The sequence below is a fragment of the Erythrolamprus reginae genome, chromosome 11 (assembly GCF_031021105.1).
Source record: "Erythrolamprus reginae isolate rEryReg1 chromosome 11, rEryReg1.hap1, whole genome shotgun sequence".
NCBI classification, from domain to species: domain Eukaryota; kingdom Metazoa; phylum Chordata; class Lepidosauria; order Squamata; family Dipsadidae; genus Erythrolamprus; species Erythrolamprus reginae.
This window is the reverse complement of record NC_091960.1, coordinates 9,412,256-9,431,358: the sequence shown is the minus strand read 5'-3', so window position 1 is coordinate 9,431,358 and position 19,103 is coordinate 9,412,256. Positions and strand designations below refer to the sequence as shown.

The following is a 19,103-nucleotide window of genomic DNA, read 5'->3' as shown; positions in this document are numbered from 1 at the left end:
CTAATCTTCCGTTGTATCATGGAAGATAGGATTCCATCAACAAAAGCCAGAACAGTTTGGGCTTTGTGCAGGGAATGAGAAGGGAGAGATTTTGATATTTCTTTCAAGGAGCGCTGTCTTCTGCTCAAAGGTTTTTACCCATGTAGTAGGCTGTATTGCAATTCTCATTGTCATCTTCTCGTTTTTCACACCTCTCATCTTCCCTACTACCTTTTCCTACTGGTATTTATTTATTTATTCGATTTTTATGCCGCCCTTCCCCTTAGACTCAGGGCGGCTTACAACATGTTAGCAATTGCACTTTTTAACAGAGCCAGGCTATTGTCCCCACAATCCGGGTCCTCATTATGTTATGAAAGGTCAATTCTTCATGTATTTTATGATTTATGATCTATGATGTATCACTTTGTTGTTTGTGTGTACACTGAGAGCTTATGCACTGGAGACAAATTCCTTGTGTGTCCAATCTCTATTCTATTCTATTCTATTCTATTCTATTCTATTCTATTCCATCCTATCCTACCCTACCCTACCCTACCCTACCCTACCCTACTCTACTCTACTCCACTCCACTCCATTCCACTCTATCCTACCCTACCCTTCCCTTTCATGTCTATGTCTATGTCTATGTCTACGTCTATGTCTACTTCTACATCTACGTCTACGTCTCCCTCTATCTCTATCTCTATCTCTATCTCTATCTCTATATCTCTATTCTTTATTCTTCTAAATTGGTGTGCTTTGGAATTGTTGCATTTTTTTTTCTTTGTAATGCAACTCCCTCCGAGCCTATCAACGGCTTCTTGGGAACTCTTTTCAACTTTGTGATGAAGGAACAGTGACAAGGAAGGAAATGGAAAGACCTCCTTGAAGAAACCAAGCTATGGCTCGATCATTGCATTTCTTTATGATAGGGTCACTTTTTATCCACTTCCAACCTGGGAGTAAAATCTGGGATGGAGGGTTTTCACCGTGGAAGTAAGAATACACCACTTGTTGCTTTCTCAGTGCATTTTGTTTTGAGAGGTAAGGCGATGGATCTTAACTGAATATCATTATTTGATTTTCTTTTCAGGTTCTCTAGGTAGTCCATTTGAGATACTCCAAACCCTAAATGTTTGGGAGGGATCTTGTGTGATCTTTTCATGCAGCATCATAGAAGAGTATGAAACTCGACATGTCGACCCTGTGTCCGTTTATTGGTATTTTGAGCCTTTCTTTGATAATAGCCTAAACGATTTCAGTGGAGAGCTCTTATATACGAACAACCAGACAACAGCTAACGTCAATTCTAAGTTTAGTAATCGAGTGGAATTTATCGGTGATTTAAAAAAAAGAAACTGCAGTTTGAAAATTTCCCAGCTCCGCCAAACTGATAAAGGGATTTATGGGATCAGATTTTATTGGATAGCTGGACAATTGCAGGAACAAAGGAAATGGTTTTCTCGATTTCAAGTTGAAGTTCATGGTAAGTTTTTTTCTGAGATCTTCCTCTTCCTCTTTATTTTTCTCTGTCTCTGTTTCTCTTCTATCTCTCTTCCTATCTCTATCAGTACAAAACCTCCCTTCTCAAAACATCACTAACAAGCTTTGAACCTGCAACTTCCAGTCTACAAATGATTCCAGGCAATTAATTAGGATATAATATTATACCCTGATAAGACGGGGTGGCTGTGGGTTTTGCCTCCCAAGGACAATTCCATCTGTCCGTCCATTACCCTGGGCGGGGGGGGGAATCACTAACCCCCTCAGAGAGGGTCCGCAACTTGGGTGTCCTCCTCGATCCACAGCTCACATTAGAGAAACATCTTACAGCTGTGATGAGGGAGGCGTATGCCCAGGTTCGCCTGGTGCACCAGTTGGACCGGGAGTCACTGCTCACAGTCACTCATGCCCTCATCACCTCGAGGCTTGACTACTGTAATGCTCTCTACATGGGGCTACCTTTGAAAAGTGTTCGGAAAATTCAGATCGTGCAGAATGCAGCTGCGAGAGCTATCATGGGCTTTCCTAAATACGCCCATGTCACACCAACACTCTGCAGTCTGCATTGGTTGCCGATCAGTTTCCGGTCACAATTCAAAGTGTTGGTTATGACCTATAAAGCCCTTCATGGCACCGGACCAGAATATCTCCAGGACCGCCTTCTGCCGCACGAATCCCAGCGACTAGTTAGGTCCCACAGAGTTGGCCTTCTCCGGGTCCCGTCAACTAAACAATGTCATTTGGCGGGACCCAAGGGAAGAGCCTTCTCTGTGGCGGCCCCGACCCTTTGGAACCAACTCCCCCCAGATATCAGAGTTGCCCCTACCCTCCTAGCCTTTCGTAAGCTCCTTAAAACCCACCTCTGTCATCAGGCATGGGGGAATTGATACTTTCCCTCCCCCTAGGCTCATAAAATTTATGCATGGTATGCTAGTATGTATGATTGGTTTTTAAATTGGGGTTTTAAATTAACTTAAATATTAGATTTGTTTACATTGTATTATTATTGCTGTGAGCCGCCCCTAGTCTGTGGAGAGGGGTGGCATACAAATCTGATTAATAAATAAATAAATAAATATAACTTTGAAAAGTTACAACAAGAACATGGTGCTTTCCATCTATGCGTGCTTCACATACTCTGCTTTCCTAGTTAATCAGAAGGCATGTATCCAATAGGTTGGCCATATTTTTTCCAATGGGGATGAAAGATTGTCCAAAAACTTATCTATCTCGTTACCTGTGACTGCTCGACTGAAGCATAATTATAATATATTTGGTTTCCTGCCCTTCCATCTTTTCAACCAGGAGTGCTCAACCTGAGCCTTACTGCCACTGTGTCCTTCTCCAATATACTTTGGATTCAGAATCCAAAATCCCTTTAGATACAGTATTGCTTTTGAATTATAATCTTTAATATAGTAATGGGGAAGGTAGTAAATTAAATACACATGAAATGTAAAAGGTAGTTTTTTTGTTTTTGGCTTTCCTTTCCCCACTCCAGAGTTCATTCTGTGAGTATATGATAAAATACTGGTTTGAACGGGATAGATTTCTACATGAATAAATTTTCATTTGGTTAAAAAGCAATTCAACGAAGAAGACATTCCGACAAATTTAACCATCATTAGCAAAATTATGGAATGCGCCGAACTGTGAAAAATAACAATGGAAATTCAAAACAAAAATGATTCAGAGTTCTACAAGGCCTGGGAGAAATGGTTCAGATGGTTATCTAACTTTAAAGACAATAAAACAAAAACTAATTAAAATCTCTTAATATAAATCAAAATAAAGATATACACAATAGAAATTCGGACCAAAATCAATACAATCCCTGTCTGAGTTCAATCCATTTGATAATTATTAGGAACTTACTAATATCACAACCTACAATTACTTCTCACTAACAAAAATAACAAACATAATCAAACTAAGCCGTCACAATCCAAATGCCTGCTAGTTTGCAGATACCACCCCTCCTCTCTTTTTTCTTTCTCCTCTCTTTCTTTTTCTTTTCTTTCCATCCTCTTTCCTTTTCTATCCCACCTCCAACCACCTCTTCTTTCCACATTATTCTTGGACTATTAATTACTACAGCTATAAGATTATCCAAATAAGAATATTGAATACAAAATATTTACATATAGACAAATATTTGGAATGTATATACAATAATATATATAAGTTGCTGTATAAAAATACTGTTTACCCCAACCCCCTCCCACTTCTCTTTTTTGTATTCCCATCACCCTTTTCCCTGTATTCTTTTTTTTAATAGCCTAATAAAGTATATTTTTTTAAAAAAAAGCAATTCGACTGTATTCAGCATCTGTGTATAATATTTTCTTCCTTCAATTATTTGATTGCAGGAACCCCTTCAAAACTGATAGAAACAAAGTCCGTAATAATGACAGAAGACAGGGAGTATACAGTGAAATGTTCAATACCTTATCCTTGCTTTGATGAGCCTATAAAATTGTCTATCCAAGGATTAGATCGTGGGTTGTCCCCCAAAAAGACCACTGAAACATTTTCACTACACGACCGCCCAGGTCCCATCCAACTTCATTATTCTATTCTAAAGACTGAACAGCCTTTCGTGGCCACTTGGAAGGACCATGGGAAACAATTGACGTGCTTGCTAAAAACCCACGATGGGACAGAAACAAAGAAAACATTTGAAAATCTGGTGGTAAAATGTGAGTATACAATGGGATAAAGGCTGATGCAGGGATCGAGGGTATACTGAGAATATGGACAAATTGGCATTGCGGCGAAGGCGGAGTAACACTAGGACTCAGAAGGTTTGGGTATAATGGGGTCACTTTATTAAATCCATATCAATTAATTAATTAACCAATTAAATCACGTGACCTGCAGGGGTGCATAAATCAAAATGGGGGCGGAGTCAACTGTCACCAACCTCTTCTGAGCAACTCTCGGGCGAAAGCTCCTTGCCTGGGCGTAGGGGAGTGGTAAACTTACACCTGCCCCCTACCCCGCGCCACGCCCCCATGGCGTGTGGGATGGCTCACCCCTGGTCTCTGGTAAACCCCAGCCAGCGAGCCCCAGGTGCGACCCCCTCCCCATATCCAAGCTGGTTGAGCCCTGTAATACAAGAAGGAGATCGCCCCTCACCTCAATAGAGGTGCCCCTAAAGGAGATCACACAGTTGCTGCTTACATAGAAACATAGAAACATAGAAACATAGAAACATAGAAACATAGAAACATAGAAACATAGAAACATAGAAACATAGAAACATAGAAACATAGAAACATAGAAACATAGAAACATAGAAACATAGAAACATAGAAACATAGAAACATAGAAACATAGAAACATAGAAACATAGAAACATAGAAACATAGAAACATAGAAACATAGAAACATAGAAACATAGAAACATAGAAACATAGAAACATAGAAACATAGAAACATAGAAACATAGAAACATAGAAACATAGAAACATAGAAACATAGAAACATAGAAACATAGAAACATAGAAACATAGAAACATAGAAACATAGAAACATAGAAACATAGAAACATAGAAACATAGAAACATAGAAACATAGAAACATAGAAACATAGAAACATAGAAACATAGAAACATAGAAACATAGAAACATAGAAACATAGAAACATAGAAACATAGAAACATAGAAACATAGAAGACTGACGGCAGAAAAAGACCTCATGGTCCATCTACTCTGCCCTTGTACTATTTCCTGTATTTTATCTTACAATGGATATATGATTATCCCAGGCATGTTTAAATTCAGTTACTGTGGATTTACCAACCATGTCTGCTGGAAGTTTGTTCCAAGTATCTACTACTCTTTCAGTAAAATAATATTTTCTCATGTTGCTTTTGATCTTTCCCCCAACTAACTTCAGATTGTGTCCCCTTGTTCTTGTGTTCACTTCCCTATTAAAAACACTTCCCTCCTGGACCTTATTTAACCCTTTAATATATTTAAATGTTTCGATCATGTCCCCCCTTTTCCTTCTGTCCTCCAGACTATACAGATTGAGTTCATGAAGTCTTTCCTGATACGTTTTATGCTTAAGACCTTCCACCGTTCTTGTGGCCCGTCTTTGGATCCGTTCAATTTTGTCAATATCTTTTTGTAGGTGAGGTCTCCAGAACTGAACACAGTATTCCAAATGTGGTCTCACCAGCATTCTATATAGCGGGATCATAATCTCCCTCTTCCTGCTTGTTATACCTCTAGCTATGCAGCCAAGCATCCTACTTGCTTTCCCTACTGCGTTTTTAATAGGAAAGTGAACACAAGAACAAGGGGACACGATCTGAAGTTAGTTGGGGGAAAGATCAAAAGCAACATGAGAAAATATTATTTTACTGAAAGAGTAGTAGATCCTTGTAACAAACTTCCAGCAGACGTGGTAGATAAATCCACAGTAACTGAATTTAAACATGCCTGGGATAAACATAGATCCATTGTAAGATAAAATACAGAAAATAGTATAAGGGCAGACTAGATGGACCATGAGGTCTTTTTCGGCTGTGAGACTTCAATGTTTCTATGTTTCTATAATGGTGCACTTATGCACACCCTTAGAAAGGGGAAGAGGTCAATTGTAGATAGTCTAAGGTTAAAGGTTTTGGGGAACATTTGACCTTATAATTGTGTCAATCATTTTTTTCTCAATCATTTTTTTTCTTTTGTTTTAATTCTGTATTGTTTGTTTTCAGATGTTCCCAGAGGAGTTAAAGTGAAGGCTGACCCTGGAGGCCCAGTCAGAGAGGGAAACAGGCTCGATCTGGAATGTGAAATTGGCAGTAGTAACCCAGATGTGGTTTCTTATCAGTGGTTTAAGAATGATGAATACTGGAACAATTGGGCACAGACCGACAGAATAGTGTTTTATAGTTTAAAAGAAACAGATTCTGGCAGTTACAGATGTAAAGTTAATAACGTGATTGGACATATGGATTCCGAAGACCTGAAGGTCGATGTCCAGTGTAAGTTGATTAATTGCACCGGAGGTGGAATAAGAACACAGACACCAAGAGCTGGATTTTTTATTAAACTTTATTAAAGTTAAATGAACTTAAATGATTATCGTTAAATAACCAGGACCTGCAGGGGTCATAAAATATTTTGGGGCGGAAATAATTCACGAATAACCTTCCTGGGCAACCTATGGGCATCGCTCCTTGCTGAACAAGGTAAAGGTAGCACGCCTTCACCTGGATCCTGGCCATGCCCAGGCGTGTGGGAGGGCTCACCATCCCCTCCCCTTCCGGTTATTGGGATAGGTGAGTCCCAAAGTCAGCCCCTCTCCAATCGCCCAGGCCGGTGAGACACCATGAGCTCCTAACGAGGGGCTGTCCATCATCTTAAAAGATGCCCAAAGGAGAACACGCAGTTGCTAGCACTGCCCAATTTCCGCCCCTAACCTGCCAACCCCAGTGACCAAAGGGAAGCCAATTATCAAATTATGACTAAATGCGCTACACCCCCTAACCAGGCCAATCCTCACTCCCCAGTGTGGAATAGGTGAAAAAACGGTCACCGCTAAAATGCTGAGACCGCAAAAAAATCCTATTTGGCCCCCACGGGCGACCCTTTCTTGGCACACTGTAAGATAGGGAGGGCGGGCAGGTGTCCGTTTCTTCATGAGCCGGGGGTGAAGGAAGAATGCCTGTGGCGTAGCCCTATTTATAGGGCTCGCCCAGCACGCCCCCGGCAACACAGGCAGAGCAAGCGCGCGCAGCCCAGCAACAGCGATCTCGCGGTCCCCTGCGAGATCACAACATTCTTTATCGGGCTTGCCCAGCACACCCCCAGCAACAACGGGCAAGGGAAACACGCGCAGCCCGGCAACAGCGATCTCGCAGTCCCCTGCAAGATCGCAAATGCCAATCAGGTATTACTGCACCATGTTCTTCCTGGCCCCGGGGCAATTTTTGCCAGCCGCTAAAATCGGCCAACTGGCATTTGGTGCTGCTAAGCTCCAGTTCTCTCTTAAGTCCAGTTCTTCTGCAGATACTTTCAGCTGCTAAAAGGAAGGTCATGTTAAGTCATCTGCCAATAAGCCAACTAAATACTGTGAAAAATATGTCAGCTACAGATAGAGTAAGCTAACCCTAGAAATGTTTGCACGTTTTAATTTTCAAAAGTGGTTTATCTATAGACAATCCATGGCTTATACATTGTTCATGGTACTTTGGTTAAAAATGGGAGGGTTAGTTTATCCATGGATGGGCTTGGATGTAAGTTGATACAGAATATACGGGTCCTTTAAAAAAAACTATTACCATACATACTTTTATTTATTTATTTATTTATTTTGTCCAATACATAATACACATTGAAGAGAAAGATATGTAATAATATAAGTAAAGAAAAGAATAGAAGAAAAGATATAAAAGTATAGGTGAACATATTTGAAAGGAAGAAAAGATAAATGAGATAAGGAGAGACAATTGGACAGGGGACGGAAGGCACACCGGTGCACTTATGCACACCCCTTACTGACCTCTAAGGAACCTGGAGAGGTCAATCGTGAATAGTCTAAGGGAAAAATGTTTGGGGTTAGGGGTTGACACTACTGAGTCAGGTAATGAGTTCCATGCTTCGACAACTCGGTTGCTGAAGTCATATTTTTTACAGTCAAGTTTGGAGCGCTTAATATTAAGTTTGAATCTGTTGTGTGCTCTTGTGTTGTTGCGATTGAAGATGAAATAAGCCCATCCATAGATAAACCAAGCCCATTTTTTTTAGTGCCCATAGCTGGCAGTTCAATTCTCAATGGCTCAAGATTAATTTAGCCTTCCATCCTTCTGAGGTCAGGTAGATCGAGGACCTAGATTGTTGGCCAAAATGCTGATATTGCAAGCAGCTTAGAGAGAGCTGTGAAACATTGTGAAGTGATATAGAAGTCTAAGTGCTATGGCTATTGCTATTTTTGCAGAAACCAACTTTCCTGGGTTGTGGCAAAAAATGTTGGTAGCAAACAATGGTTTTGCTTAACCACTACAGTATTTGTTTAATGGTCATCTTAAAAAAGATCACTAAATCAGGGTGGGAGGGAGGGAAGGAGAGAGGGAGAGGGAGAGAGAGAGGGAGAAAGAATGGTGCAACAAAAATTGTAGGCTCAAGTACTATACTCTGCTTCTTGTCCTCGTGAAATTGATTTATTCCCTTGCCCCTTCAGCAGAAAGAAATTGCCAAACATTTGAAACAAAGTGTATACAGTGATACCTTGTCTTACAAACTTAATTGGTTCCGGGACGAGGTTCTTAAGGTGAAAAGTTTGTAAGACGAAACAATGTTTCCCATAGGAATCAATGGAAAAGCGATTAATGTGTGCAAGCCCAAAATTCACCCCTTTTGCCAGCCAAAGCACCCGTTTTTGCACTGCTGAGATTCCCCTGAGGCTCCACCTCTGGACTTCTGTGTTTTTGCAATGCTGCGATTTCACTGAGGCTCCCCTTGCTGGGAAACCCCACCTCAGGACTTCCGTTGCCAGAGAAGCGCCCGTTTTTTGCACTGCAGGGATTCCCCTGCAGCATCACAAAAACACGGAAGTCCGGAGGTGGGGTTTCCCATGGAGGGGAGCCTCAGGGGAATCCCAGTAGCGCAAAAATGGGTGCTTTGCTGGCAACGGAAGTCCGGAGGCAGGGCATCCCAGCGGCGGCAGAGGGTTTGTAAGGTGAAAATAGTTTGTAAGAAGAGGCAAAAAAATCTTAAACCTCGGGTTTGTATCTCGAAAAATTTGTATGATGAGGCGTTTGTAAGATGAGGTATCACTGTATATGGATAAATAAGAAGAAGTAAAAGTGAAAAGAATAGGAGAATAGTAGAAGTATGAATATGTTTTAAATTTTGTGTTAGATGTAGTTTATATATGAAGATTTACTATATAAGGTTAAATAAATTTCTTCTTTTCATTCAAAGTAATAAGTAAATTTAAAATATTAACGATGTATTCTTTTTTCTGCGTTGAAATTTATCTTCTAGAATAAGCGGGGAAATTGCAACCCCACCTTTATGTTAAATGTATGTTTGTCAGTTCGTCTATTTTATGAAAATTAATAAAATTTATTGAAAAAAAAAGAAAAAAAAAGAAATTGCCAAACATCTGCCTTACAAAAACCTAGAATCAATTTTGTTTTTCAATCCCCCAGATCCACCAAAAGTCAACATTGGAATGCTACCATCACCCATCTGTGAAAAGGACAAAGTGGTTTTGAGATGTTCAGCCACTGGCAACCCATCCGTCTTTGATTATGAATGGTACAAAAGCAGCACATCTGGTGTTATCACAGCTGACCCGGAACTGCCATTTGAGGAAATTGAACCCAAGGATTCTGATACCTATCATTGTGAGGTCCGCAACGAGATTGGCCGTTCAAAAGCCTCTGTCACACTGAATGTCCACTGTAAGTAGAAACAGATTCTGGCACTGGAAGTTATACACCACCACCACCCCCTGTTCTGCCGGCGTATCTCAACTGGTAATTCGTCCAGGAAGACACACACCACACGATAAAAGGAAAACCCAGAAGTTTTTATAAACAGAAAACAGAAACAGCTCCCTTTTTAAATGTCAAATGGATTTTCTGGTGCACACAAGGTATAGGTTAAATGCAGTCCAATTGCTCACCTAATAACTGGGAAATTGAGTCCAATTCTAAAGTCCAGAGAGTCCACACACACAATCCTGGACAGCAAAAACCACGATCTTGACAAAACTATGAATCAGATAAACTGCCATGAGGCTAAAACACCAGGCTGCACTTTTATCTGTAGCACTAATTACAGCAGCCCCACCCAACCACAGGTGGCCTCATTTTCTCTTGTAATAATCCTTCAGTTGTTGTCTCCTATGCATCACTCTACGCATGTGTGGATGTGTAATTAATTCTTGTTCAGAATCCAGGGATGATACAGATTACTGATCTCCTCCTGGGCTGTCTGCCAAACTCCCCTCTTCCCTGTCACTCACGCTTCCTTGGTCAGAGGAGACTTCGTCGGCAGATTCTACTAGGAGTAAAACAGGTCTGCTGAACTCTATAGTTTATCTACTGTGTAACAAAACAACAACCTATCAATTTTGTTTTGCAGATCGCCCCAAAGATGTCCAACTTTTTCATCTAAATCATTTGCCCATAAAGGAAGGAGACAAAGTCATTTTGAACTGCTCTGTGGGCAGTAGTTACCCCAGCAACAACAATTACAAATTTTTTTTGGGATCAAGCGGTAACATACGAAGAATTCTGTCCTCAACACTGACAATCTTCGCAGTACCTGCACCCCCCACTTCTTACAGATGTGAAGCATGTAATAGTGTTGGCTGCACTTTCTCCTCAAACATCACTTTGGATGTTCTCTGTAAGTAAGAACGATTATACAATGATTCATGATATTATTTTGTAGGTTTGTGGGATAATTGTTTGGGTAGAAGTTATGTATTTATTTATTTATTAGATTTGTATGCCGCCCCTCTCCAAAGACTCGGAGTGGCTCACAACAAGAAACAATACAAATCCAATACATTAAAACAATTTAAAGCCCTTAATATAAAAACAGTCATACATCTCATACAAACCATACATAAAGCAGAAACGGCCCAGGGGAATCAATTTCCCCATGCCTGACGACAGAGGTGGGTTTTGAGGAATTTGCAAAAGGCAAGGAGGGTGGGGGCAGTCCTAATCTCCTGGGGGAGTTGATTCCAGAGGGTCGGGGCTGCCACAGAGAAGGCTCTTCCCCTGGGTCCTGTCAGATGACATCGTTTCATCGATGGGACCCGGAGAAGGCCAACTCTATGACACCTAACCGGTCGCTGGGATTCGTGTGGCAGAAGGCGATCCCGGCGATATTCTGGCCCTGCTTTATAGGTCATAACCAACACTTTGAATTGTGACCAGGAACTGATCGGCAACCAATGCAAGTTATGGAGATCATGGTGGAATTGTATGTTCTCTTTTCTGCAGCCATATGTACCATTTATTCCAGACTTTATAGAACTCTGATTCCTCTTTGTCCTGTAACTCAGGGGTCATTTTCATCACAAAATAATATCATGAATCAATGAAAAAGAACAAAAAAATTCAAAATGACAAAATTCTTAACTCTAACCTAAGTTTAGAAATTTAAATTTCTATTCTATTCTACTCTACTCTATTCTATTAAGTTTAGAAATTTAAAATTCTATTCTATTCTATTCTACTCTACTCTATTCTATTCTTTTATAGAATTATAAACCTGCCTTACTTCAAGGAGCCCCAGGTGCGGTCTCACCTCTATTTTTCTCCACGGTAAAAGCCCTGGGAGAACAATTCCAAAGTCACTTAATAAAGCATCTGTAGCTGGAGATGTAGTTGAACCTGTCCCTCCTAGTCAAAATTCAATATTTCAACCAGAACCTCATATTGACAAAGCTCGGGGCATGGTAAAATCATTGTGGGGCATTGCCATCTTCAGTTTGTACAAGCAAACCAATTGAGCAAAAAAATGCTTTAGAGTGGTTTGGGGGTATGCCAAAAGTTGAGGATGCTTTAATTAAGGAGTATATAGTTTTGAGCTCACAAAGGAAAGTGGAAGCTATTAGTTGAGTTGTTCAGTGTGGCTAATGTGTGCCTCCGATGCTGGTCTCTCTGGGTAGATGTTCAACTTGGGCGTCCTCCTCGATCCACAGCTCACATTAGAGAAACATCTTTCAGCTGTGGCGAGGGGGGCGTTTGCCCAGGTTCGCCTGGTGCACCAGTTGCGGCCCTATCTGGACCGGGAGTCACTGCTCACAGTCACTCATGCCCTCAGCACCTCGAGGCTCGACTACTGTAATGCTCTCTACATGGGGCTACCTTTGAAAAGTGTTCAGAAATTTCAGATCGTGCAGAATGCAGCTGCGAGAGCTATCATGGGCTTCCCCCAAAATGCCCATGTAACACCAACACTCCGCAGTCTGCATTGGTTGCCGATCAGTTTCCGGTCACAATTCAAAGTGTTGGTCATCACCTATAAAGCCCTTCATGGCACCGGACCAGGGTATCTACAAGACCGCCTTCTGCCGCACGAATCCCAGTGACCGGTTAGGTCCCACAGAGTGAGCCTTCTCCGGGTCCCGTCAACAAAACAATGTCGCTTGGCGGGGCCCAGGGGAAAAGCCTTCTCTGTGGCGGCCCTGACCCTCTGGAATCAACTCCCCCCAGAGATCAGAATTGCCCCCACCCTCCTTGCCTTTCGTAACCTCCTTAAAACCCACCTCTGTCGTCAGGCATGGGGGAATTGAGACATTCTTTGCCCCTAAGCCTTTATAATTTATGCATGGTATGTTTGTTTGTATGGATGTTTAGTTTTATAATAGGGTATTTTAGTTGTTTTTAGTATTGGATTTGCATGATGTTTTTTATTATTGTTGTTAGCCGCCCCGAGTCTACGGAGAGGGGTGGCATACAAATCCAATTAATAAAATAAAATAAATAAATAAGAACAATAGGATATCACTTTCTGTGCTTGCATTTCTCCTTTTGTCCTATAGATGGCCCCAAAGATGTCAAGCTCAATCAAAAACCTTCAGGGTTGGTCCTCGAAGGCGCTTCTCTTCAACTGATATGTAGCGTGCGTATGGCCAACCCCAAGAAACTCAGCTACACCTGGTATAAAGATGGGCAACTTCTGCCACTGAACTCTACAGAAGATGTTCTACTCATCCAGAATGCCCAGCCAATGGATTCTGGCACCTACCATTGTGTATCAAAAAACAACATAACAAGTGCCAAGTCTCCAACTATTAGGCTGATAGTAAATTGTGAGTACAGATTCAGTGTATAGCAGGGGTACAAACAGCAGAGGGCTGCCTGCCGTTGGTGCTACTGATATGCTCCTGCCGGCGGGTGTGGATGGGCACAAGATATGGCCTCCTGCGCATGCGCAGAAGACAAATCTCATGCGAGGATGCTCTTGCACATGAGATTTTGGTGTTTTTCACTGATTTGTTCGCTACTGCACATGTGCGGAAGCAAAAACCCAGTGGAATTTTATTTATTTATTTATTTATTTATTTATTTATTTATTTATTTATTCTTTGTCCAATATACAGTACATATGGAAGAGAATAGACATTAAGTAATATATATAAAGATAGAAAGTAAAAAAGAAGAGAAGTAGATGGGAGGGAGAGAATATATATGATATAAGAGATAAGGAGAGAATATATAAGTACATATGATATATATATATAATATAGATAGATAGATAGATAGATAGATAGATAGATAGATAGATAGATAGATAGATAGATAGATAAGGAGAGAATATATATGATATATGAGATAAAGAAAGACAATTGGACAGGGGATGATAGGCACACGATAGGTTTCTCAGCTGGAACTACATGTGATATCCTACCAGTTTCTTTAATAGAGTTCAGTAGTACTGTAGAAGAATTTTATGAACTTTTAATGGATTTAATGGATTTAAGCCCCCTTTAAAAACCCATGAAATAGCGAATCCATGAAAGATGAACCGTGAAGTAGAGAGGGATTACTGTAGAAGCCTATTTTATTCATTCATTTATTTATTCATTTGTCCGATACACAATACATATGGAAGAGAATAGACATGAAGTAATATATATAAAGATAATATGTAAAAATAGAGGAGAAGATATATGAAAGGAAGAAAATATATATGATATATGAGATAAAAGAAAGACAATTGGACAGGGGACGAAAGGCACACTAGTGCACTTATGTACGCCCCTTACTGACCTCTTAGGAACCTGGAGAGGTCAATCGTGGATAGTCTAAGGGAGAAATGTTGGGGGTTAGGGGTTGACTCCATCTATGTCTCCATCTATGTCTCTTCCCGAGTCCTTATCAATTCCTTTGTCTTGCAACAGAGGCTGAGAATCAAATATACAAATGCTGGATTAAATCGAGTGACTCTTTCTTTTTCCGACAGATGGTCCTCGTAATGTTCATCTAACCCTAGACAAGAAAGCTGTTACTGAAGGCATGGATGTCTCTTTGAGATGTGATAATGATGCTTACCCATCAGTGAATACTTACAAGTGGTACATGAATGAAGAAGAGATCCTTCTGGAGCGTTCCAAAAACTTAATACTCAAGAAAATTAAGGTTGAGCAATCAGGAGAATATCTTTGCAAAGCATTACATTTTGTCTCTAATAAGGAATCACAGATCATCACCATTAGTGTATCCTGTAAGTATTTCCCTTGAAAAATATTGTTCCAGTTCCAGATAGTTGACTATCTTTGATTAAGAAATTCTTGGCAATGGAAAGACAACTAGTCAAACAGAACCAGGCAACTTCATGTTCTGAAAATATTTTGGAGAACAGCTCCAAATATTCTTGTTGGCTTGGAGATTCACGAGGGTAGAAATCAGGTTGGCTGATGCTAAAATACCTTTTTTTTAAATGAGCAACTCATGACTGAAGAATTCTCTATGAAGTTTAGTCTGTTTTCAGAGAGGGATTTATGTTTTCACACTTGGATTGAAGAGATAAATAGCAACAGCACTTAGACTTATTCTATTCTATTCTATTCTTGTTCTGTCGGGCTCTCTGGTAGAATCCTCCCAAAAAATTCACAGGTACAAAGTTCAGACACAATGTTCTTTATAATGAAAATTCACTTAAACTAAGCCCCCTTTTGGTATAGCAAAGAACACTCGTCTCCAAACAAACTGGTAATTTGTACAAGTCCCTTATCAGTTCTGTGATACTCAGCTTGCAGCTGTGAGGCAATTCACAGTCCTTCCTCTTTCACAAAGTGAAACACACTTTGCTCTGGTTTAGTTTCAAAGCGGGGAAAAATCACCACACAAAAAGTCAAAGTCAGTAAAGCAGTCACGAAACACAACGATCAGATAATCCTCCACAATGGCCAAACCCACAGGCTGCTCTTTATAGCAGCCTCACTAATGACCGCAGCCCCACCCAACCACAGGTGGCCTCATTTTCTTTGATAATAATCTCTCAGTTGTTGTTGCCTATGCATCGCTCTCCGCATGCGTGGCTGTATCATTAACTCTTGTTCTGAATCCAAGGAGGAGCTAGATAATTGATCTCCTTCTGAGCTGTCTGCCACACTCTCCTCCTCCCTGTCACTCATGTCTTCTTGGTCAGAGGAGCCTTCATCAGCAGATTCCACCGGGGGCAAAACAGGCCTGCGGCATGTGGATGTCTCCCCCACGTCCACAGTCCTTGAGGCAGGAGCTGGGCCAGAGCTAACCACAACAATTCTCTTCTCTTCTCCTCTCCTCTTCTCTTTAATCCTTTTTTAAAAAAAATATTATCCTTACTTAGAATTGAGTCTCTGCAAAGTTATATCTAGAATGAAAGCAAATAAATGACAGTACCTGGGGATGGGCTGCTGCCTGGACGGGGGTAGGGGATGCAGTGGGGTAGCGAAAATGGAGCTCCATCCCAGAGCACCCAATTTGCACTGAAAGATGTTGAAAGAAAATGCAGGGTGTCCTTCATAAGCCACGCCCACAGCGTGGTAGTAAAATAATTGGTAGCCCTTCACTGGCAGTACCTAAATGTTGTTCTATCGTTTACTGCCTTTGAATTCCTCTGAGCATGCAAACTATATGAATAGAAATAGACGGGGGGCGTTAATTGGCATAGGTTTGATGAGCAAATAAGGCTGGGGATTCAAGCTGGCACAAAATCAAATTGAGATCCTGTTATTTTTCATTTGTACTGTGCAGACAGCAGAGCTACAGTGATGAAACAAACGTTGATTAGCCTTGGCTTTGTTCTTGCCTTAATTATCTTCCTGGGGTTGCTGATTTATGGCTTGAAGAGACGGTAAGTGACAGTCAATGGCCTGCAGGCAATGATCAACTATAGTCATGACGGTCACCATTCTACTGATAGAGTAGGGTGCCCTGCAGATATGGAAGACAGTGGGGAAAGTCACTTTTTCTAACGCAGACTTTTGCTTAGGAATAGTTTCAACATCCTTTGCTCCATAATTGGCTGATGGGGGGACAGTTCAAAAGGAAGACATATGATGAGTATTGCATTGGCAGTTCTGTGTTAGCAAAAACTTCAGAAGGGAAGGATTTAGGGATCGTGATTTCTGACAGTCTCAAAATGGGTGGTCGGGCAGTAGGGAAAGCAAGTAGGATGCTTGGCTGCATAGCTAGAGGTATAACAAGCAGGAAGATGGAAATTATGATCCCGCTATATAGAGTGCTGGTGAGACCACATTTGGAATACTGTGTTCAGTTCTGGAGACCTCACCTACAAAAAGATATTGACAAAATTTAACGGGTTTTTACACCTTGCATTTGGTGGTAAGCCGCCTAGAATCCTCCAAAAGTGGGGCGGCATATAAATCTAATCAACAAATTATTATTATTATTTATTAGATTTGTATGCCGCCCCTCTCTGCAGACTCGGGGCGGCTCACAGCAGAGATAAAACAATATATAATAACAAATCTAATATTAAGTCTAAAATAACAATCCTACATTAAAAGCCTAAGAACCCCATTATATATAAAAAACATACACACAAGCATACCATACATAAAACTGCATAGGCAAGGGGAGATGTTGGGAGGTTCGGTTATTGCAACGCTCTCTACATGGGGCTACCTTTGAAAAGTGTTCGGAAACTTCAGATCGTGCAGAATGCGGCCGCGAGAGCTATCGTGGGGCTTCCTAGATTCGCCCACGTTTCTACAACACTCCGTGGTCTGCACTGGCTGCCAATCGGTTTCCGGTCACAATTCAAAGTGTTGGTAATGACCTTTAAAGCCCTACATGGCACTGGACCAGAATATCTCCGAAACCGCCTTCTACCGCACGAATCCCAGCGGCCGATAAGTTGGCCTTCTCCGGGTCCTGTCGACTAAACAATGTCGTTTGGCGGGCCCCAGGGGAAGAGCCTTCTCTGTGGCGGCCCCAGCCCTCTGGAATCAACTCCCCCCCAGAGATTAGAACGGCCCCCACCCTCCTTGTCTTTCGCAAGTTACTTAAGACCCACCTATATCGCCAGGTAGGGGGAACTAAGACCTCTCCGCCAGGCTTATTATATTTCATTTTTGATGTGTATGTGCTGCATGGTTTTTAATTGTTGAGGTTTTTATATATTTTATTATTAGATTTGTTCCATTGTTATACTGTTTTTATTATTGTTGTGAGCCGGCCCGAGTCTTCGGAGAGGGGCGGCATACAAATCTAATAAATTGAATTGAATTGAAATTCTGGTAGGACTGGGTCCATCTCACAGCAACAGCAGCATGTTCCCAGTGGCCTCACAGCATCCATTCCTGTGAACGGGTTCCCAAACCACGAGCAATGGTGACTAATTCTGTTTCTCTCCTCTTGCAGAAAGAAAACAATACACTCGGATGTTGGCACTACACAGAGGGCAGGCTCCTTCATTGTGAGGAAGGTTAAGAATCACCTTCTATTGTTTTCTATGGTACAGTAGACGTGGAGAGGGCATTAAGGAGGAATCGTAGGTCTTTTAGCTTCCTTCCAGTTCTAATACCCTAAATGTTCTGTACTGTGTTCAGTTCTGGAGACCTCACTTACAAAAAGATATTGACAAAATTGAACGGGTCCAAAGACGGGCTGCAAGAATGGTGGAAGGTCTTAAGCATAAAACGTATCAGGAAAGACTTCATGAACTCAATCTGTATAGTCTGGAGGACAGAAGGAAAAGGGGGGACATGATCGAAACATTTAAATATGTTAAAGGGTTCAATAAGGTTCAGGAGGGAAGTGTTTTTAATAGGAAAGTGGACACAAGAACAAGGGGACACAATCTGAAGTTGGTTGGGGGAAAGATCAAAAGCAACGTGAGAAAAGATTATTTTACTGAAAGAGTAGTAGATCCTTGGAACAAACTTCCAGCAGACGTGGTTGGTAAATCCACAGTAACTTAATTTAAACATGCCTGGGATAAACATATATCCATTGTAAGATATAATACAGGAAATAGTATAAGGGCAGACTAGATGGACCATGAGGTCTTTTTCTTCCGTCAGACTTCTATGTTTCTATGTTTCTATAATGGTGCACTTATGCACACCCCTTAGAGACCTCTTAGAAAGGGGAAGAGGTCAATTGTAGATAGTCTAAGGTTAAAGGTTTTGGGGACTATGAGGTCTTTTTCTGCCGTCAGTCTTCTATGTTTCTATGTTTCTATGTTCCTACTTCTTCCAAATCCAGCGATCCTGTTACTAGCCTATAATACTTCTTCTCTATTTAGTGACTGAGAACGAGATAGCATCCCTGTAACCTGCAATGGTTGGGTAGGAAAGAACATAGAAACATAGAAACATAGAAGACTGACGGCAGAAAAAGACCTCATGGTCCATCTAGTCTGCCCTTATACTATTTCCTGTATTTTATCTTACAATGGATATATGTTTATCCCAGGTATGTTTAAATTCAGTTACTGTGGATTTACCAACCACGTCTGCTGGAAGTTTGTTCCAAGGATCTACTACTCTTTCAGTAAAATAATATTTTCTCACGTTGCTTTTGATCTTTCCCCCAACTAACTTCAGATTGTGTCCCCTTGTTCTTGTGTTCACTTTCCTATTAAAAACACTTCCCTCCTGGACCTTATTTAACCCTTTAACA

At 41.1% G+C, this 19,103-nt stretch overlaps 1 protein-coding gene across 1 annotated transcript in view; it reads left to right on the top strand.

Moving 5' to 3' along the window:
• LOC139173877 (B-cell receptor CD22-like) overlaps positions 1–19,103 on the top strand; it is a 33,504-nt gene that overhangs the window by 6,194 nt on the left and 8,207 nt on the right. Inside the window, exons 2-10 of the mRNA XM_070763751.1 lie at positions 1,076–1,468; positions 3,855–4,184; positions 6,210–6,479; positions 9,651–9,905; positions 10,591–10,857; positions 13,010–13,279; positions 14,434–14,694; positions 16,209–16,308; positions 17,841–17,904. Coding sequence (XP_070619852.1) covers positions 1,076–1,468; positions 3,855–4,184; positions 6,210–6,479; positions 9,651–9,905; positions 10,591–10,857; positions 13,010–13,279; positions 14,434–14,694; positions 16,209–16,308; positions 17,841–17,904 — 2,210 coding nt within the window. The remainder of the gene's footprint in view (positions 1–1,075; positions 1,469–3,854; positions 4,185–6,209; positions 6,480–9,650; positions 9,906–10,590; positions 10,858–13,009; positions 13,280–14,433; positions 14,695–16,208; positions 16,309–17,840; positions 17,905–19,103) is intronic.